The sequence below is a fragment of the Silurus meridionalis genome, chromosome 15 (assembly GCF_014805685.1).
Source record: "Silurus meridionalis isolate SWU-2019-XX chromosome 15, ASM1480568v1, whole genome shotgun sequence".
Taxonomy (NCBI): Eukaryota; Metazoa; Chordata; class Actinopteri; order Siluriformes; family Siluridae; genus Silurus; species Silurus meridionalis.
In genome coordinates this window covers 24,183,416-24,188,415 of record NC_060898.1, presented here as the reverse complement: position 1 = coordinate 24,188,415, position 5,000 = coordinate 24,183,416, and the positions used below count along the sequence as shown (strand labels likewise).

At 39.5% G+C, this 5,000-nt stretch overlaps 1 protein-coding gene across 1 annotated transcript; it reads right to left on the bottom strand.

Moving 5' to 3' along the window:
- Nucleotides 1–965: 965 nt before the first annotated feature.
- Nucleotides 966–3,615, bottom strand: zcchc10 (zinc finger, CCHC domain containing 10). The gene is made up of 4 exons (XM_046867088.1): nucleotides 3,482–3,615; nucleotides 2,901–3,062; nucleotides 1,988–2,032; nucleotides 966–1,846 (listed from the first exon to the last, which is right to left on the bottom strand). Exons 1-4 carry the CDS (start codon nucleotides 3,529–3,531, stop codon nucleotides 1,600–1,602), a joined length of 504 nt encoding a protein of 167 aa, XP_046723044.1. The 5' UTR covers nucleotides 3,532–3,615; the 3' UTR covers nucleotides 966–1,599.
- Nucleotides 3,616–5,000: the final 1,385 nt, after the last annotated feature.

The following is a 5,000-nucleotide window of genomic DNA, read 5'->3' as shown; positions in this document are numbered from 1 at the left end:
TCCAATCTCCTTCAGGTTGCATCTCCTACATAGAACATAGTCCACCTGTGTGCACCTTCCTCCACTCTTATGTCACCCTATGATCCTCCTTCTTCTTAAAATACGTGTTCACCACTGCCAATTCCATCCTTATAGCAAAATCTACCACCATCTGCCCTTCCACATTCCTCTCCTTAAATACAGGAGCATATCAATAAAGTAGAATATCATTAAATAGTTGATTTATTTTAGTAATTCAATAGAAAAAGTGAAACTGGTATATTATATAGATTCCTCACACACACACACACTGATATATTTAAAGTGTTTATTGATTTTCATTGTGATGATTTTGGCTCACAGCTGATGAAAACCCAGAGTTCAGAAAGAATATTGTGAAAAAGTTGAATATTGGAGACTCGTGGCGTCTCACACTAATCAACTCATTACATCCAAACACCTGTGAAGGTTCCTGAGCCTTTAAATAGTGTCTCAGTGTGGTTCAGACTCCACAATCATGGGGGAAAACTGCTGACTCGACAGATGTACTTTTAGTTACATCTCTTTCTACATTATTTATTTGTTAATAGTTTTGCAAACAAACTTTTTTTTCTTACATTTCCCCAGTTCAGCTAGTACAAGTTCCTCCCTCAGTTCTCTCAGATCTTCTCTACCTCAGCTGTTCTGAGAAACTTTTCTGCTCACTGTGGTTGTACAGAGTGCTGTAAGGGAATGTTAGAGGAACCAGACATGAGCTTCTGCTGGCACAATCTTCACTACGGGATTTAACACATGTATTAGTTTTTCTGGCTATTCTCCTCCTCTGATCTGCACACTTTCTCCCAGAACTGATAGTGTGGATTTATTTAATAAAATGCTCCTGGAGCTCATTCTAGTTGATAATCACTAATTTTTATATGGAGTGTGTGTGTGTGTGCGTGTGTGTGTGTGGGGTAGAAGATAGTGTGTGTGAGAGTGTAACAGACTGCGACAAATACATTCTTTAATTTCATCTCAATTGATTCCAACAACAAAAATAAAAAGATGTGGAGTTTCTTCAGTTTCGTAACCAAACAGTCAGGATTTCCGTCTGTGAGCTGAAAAAAGTTCCTGTGTAACAACAAAAAAAAAAGCTGCATACAGTTTTTCAGATGGTCTCATCAGCGATCTGTCTCTGTCTCTGTCTCTCACTCACACACACACACACACACACACACACACACACACACACACACACACCTCAGATATTCATCATAAAGATTGAAATAAAACAATCTGCAGGTTTGTTTCCAGGAAAAACATCTACCACAAACAGAAATCTACCAAAGAAAAGAAATAAAAACAGAAGAATAAAGAGTAAAAACAGGGTAAAGATTTAAGGAACATTTCTCTGGTAGTAACAATTAGTTATAACAGTATTTATCGGATCTCTTAATTTGGTTTCCTTCCCCGCAGATGAAGCGAAAGGACGCCAGTCTTTGTCCTGATCACAGCAGCACCTCTTCAGTAAACTCAGGAAAGGAAAAGTGATGGATTTAAAAAAAAGGGTTTCTTTCCCCAAAGACACAATCAGAGTTCCATAAAACAACTGAAGACTGGAAACACACCCGGGTCAGGGCTTTATTTCTTCTTTTTCTTCTTCTTGGGAGGACCCTGGTCTGAACTGTTACCACTGGACGAGTCTGAGTCAGAGCTGGAGGAAGAGGAGGACGAGGACAAGGAAGAGCTGGATGTGTCCTCACTGTCACTGCTGCTGTCTTCATCATCGGAGGAGGACAAGCTGGACGAGTCAGCGCTGTCTGACGAGTCGCTGGTGGAGCTCTCCGAGTCACTGCTGCTGCTGCTGGAACTGCTCGATGATTTAGACCTGAGGAACACAGAGGAACAGGACAGTGCTTTTATTACACACACACACACACACACACACACACACACACACACACACACGCAGTGTGGAAGATCTACACATATACAAAACATCATATATTAATAATAAACAAAACTGTACCTTTTTTTCTTGGTTTTCTTCTCACTCAGCACCACGGGTCCATCTCTAATAAAGACAAAGAGAAATCAGGAGTCCTTTCATCTGATTCTGATTCAATACTGTAGATAAAAACAGTCCTCATCTGACCAGCTAAAAACACACACAATATCAAATCATCATCTGCTTCAAATCTACAACATGGACCAGGAGTCAAGAACTTCAGTCATTATAAAGGCCAGGAATTACTCATGAACACACACCACTCTCTCGCGTACTCGTACCATCCCGAGTGACAGACGGCTGCTCAGTTTACAGAACGAGGGCAGGAACTCTGCAGTGCATTCCATCCAATCACAAGGCGTTAAGGATTCATCAACAACAGCTTTCAAACCCACTAATATGTTCACTATGCAAGAGGAAGAATACACACTTTATCCTGCTCAGGGTCTCTCTCTCTCTCTCTCTCACACACACACACACTGTGGTTCTTGTTGTTTTGAAACACTCTCTGGTGATATGTGCAGTAATAAATGGGAGTTCTGTGGTTGGATGTGTATACTGTGACTAGAGATTTAATATATCTTTAATATTAAAGGCTATTAAATGAAGATAAGGTGAGGATGAATTCCCTTTTGGATTTTGGTTCTTCCTCCTATCATCTCAGGGAGTTTTTCTTTAGAGGACTTATAGGTACTGAAATTGTTCATGCCACATTTATAACCTCTTCATCTGTGTAAAGCTGCTTTGAGACACCGTCCACTGTTACACAACTAAACAACTTACACACAACTAAAACTGAATTGAATAAATATTGGATTGTGGGATCATCTGATTATTTGATTAATCACTTGGTTTTTGTTTTTATAGTCAGGAATAAACTGCATCAGTAGTGAGGAGAAGGGGGCCATTAGTTCTGCACAGGTGTGTTAGATACCCAGGAGCACTGGCTGCTTTATCGGAGTTATCCTTCAGCTTCTTCTTCAGCTCGGCGGTTCTGGAAGGTCTGTACAGGTATTTTCTTTTCCCAGTGCACTCGTAGGACCAGTGGCCGTGTTCCAGACACTTCTGACACCGAACATGCTGCTTATTCGCCTCCCTGCGGTCAAAACACGGACAGAATTCAACCAATTATCAGTTAAAAATAATCAGTCGGCCAGAAACCAAATCCTGAGATCTCACAACATGTTCAACACATAACGCGGATTCGGCGAACATTACAGGTCCGGTCCAAAACGCGCTACATCCGGGACACTCACCGGCTAGATAGCTAACAATATTCTCACTCTCACTCTCTCTCTCACTCTCTCTCTCACTCACTCACTCACACACACACACACACACACACACACTCTCTCTCTCTCTCTCTCTCTCTCTCTCACACTCACACACCGCAGCTCACTAAGCGCTGCTGATTTTCACAAATTTCAGCAACATTCCAGATTAATATATCAGTATCAGTGTAACACAAAGATACAGACGTATTTCCGCATAATTACATCATTAACATCAACTCACGCTTGTCTGCGAGCGATTAATCGATGCATAGGCGTCGCCATGTTGGTCATCAGTGCTCACAACGTTATTTTGACTCGTGGGTCGACTCTGTGTGTTTGTGTGTGTATGTGCGCCCCTGATGGACAGGAGGTGAAGTGCGCCATTCTGCGACGGAATAACAGAGGGGATGGATAATGGCAGTCTGGTGTAACCTCAGAGAAAGCATTCAGATGATCAGATAACTACACTGAAGATGTGTGCTGAGCAGAGAAACAGTTCAGAAAGCACAACAGCAGAAGACCATGCCAAGCTGAGGAGTAAATGAACACAATCATCAACACTCAGGGGCTGATCTACCCTTGTGGGTTAGGGTTAAACTCATGATTAATCGCAACTTAATCACACATTTGTATCTGTTCTAAATGTACCTTAAATTAATACTTTTAAAGTTTTTAATTCTCTGATCAACATGCGCATAGACAAATATTGATGCTTTATGCAAATGTATGTTTATTATTAGTGAAACCGAACTTAACATGGAGCATGAAGAATAAATATTATTGTAAAAGTTTTAAAGTAATTTTGGTGTTTTAAATTACGACTTTAAATTAGGACACCTAACAGAACTTTTGCTATGTTTCCTTATGGATGGTCTTAAGTACCGGATCTGTTCATCATGGCAGATTTTGGTGATGATTTGACACTTGGTGCATCAATAAAACAAATGTTTAGTGATTGAAAATTATTTACTGTTGGATTTTTTTTATTTTTTATATCTGAGTAAAAAAAAGATGTCGTAAATAAATGCGTGTTGCATCCCAGGTTTTTATCTGGCCTCTTTCATATTTCTTTATTTATTTTTTTAATAAAAACTCAAACAGAAATGTGCACTGCAGGTTAATACAATTAGTGTCGTTAAAATAAATATCATTGTGTTGCGTTAATGTGTTGTTAATGGCTTAATTTTGACAGCCCTAATTACTGTTCATTTTGATTATATTTTAGTTTAAACTATTTTCAAAAGTATGTTCAGGAGCTTGCATTGTCCGATTTTTTGGATTGGATTGTCCAAACTTTTGACAAGTGATATCACATAAAAACAACGCATTTGGCAGTTGCACCGAACACTATGATACATTTTTTTCATATTTTAAAATATTTGTTGGTGATTTAAATGTAGTTTCTCTGTATTTATGTGTTTTTTACTAAATTAAAAAAGTACTTGATACACTGAGGCTTTGTATCTTTGTATTGGAGGTGCAGTGATGGAGATCAGAACAAACTGTAGTCCTGAGTCAGTGTAGCAGACTGTTGATATTAACTACAGTCCAAATCCTCAAAGCTCCTGTTCTTACTCCGGAGTTTCATGGATCCCCAGGGTGATGATGAGAAACATCTCCAGCTGCACAGAGTCGCCTCCAATCAAAGAGAACATCATCCAGAGGCAGACCAGGATGAAGTGAAGTAAATCATTTTCTAAATTCGTCTCTGCCAACTCTGCATAGCTAAAGACTGGAAAGACCTGTTCGTTTCTTCTCTT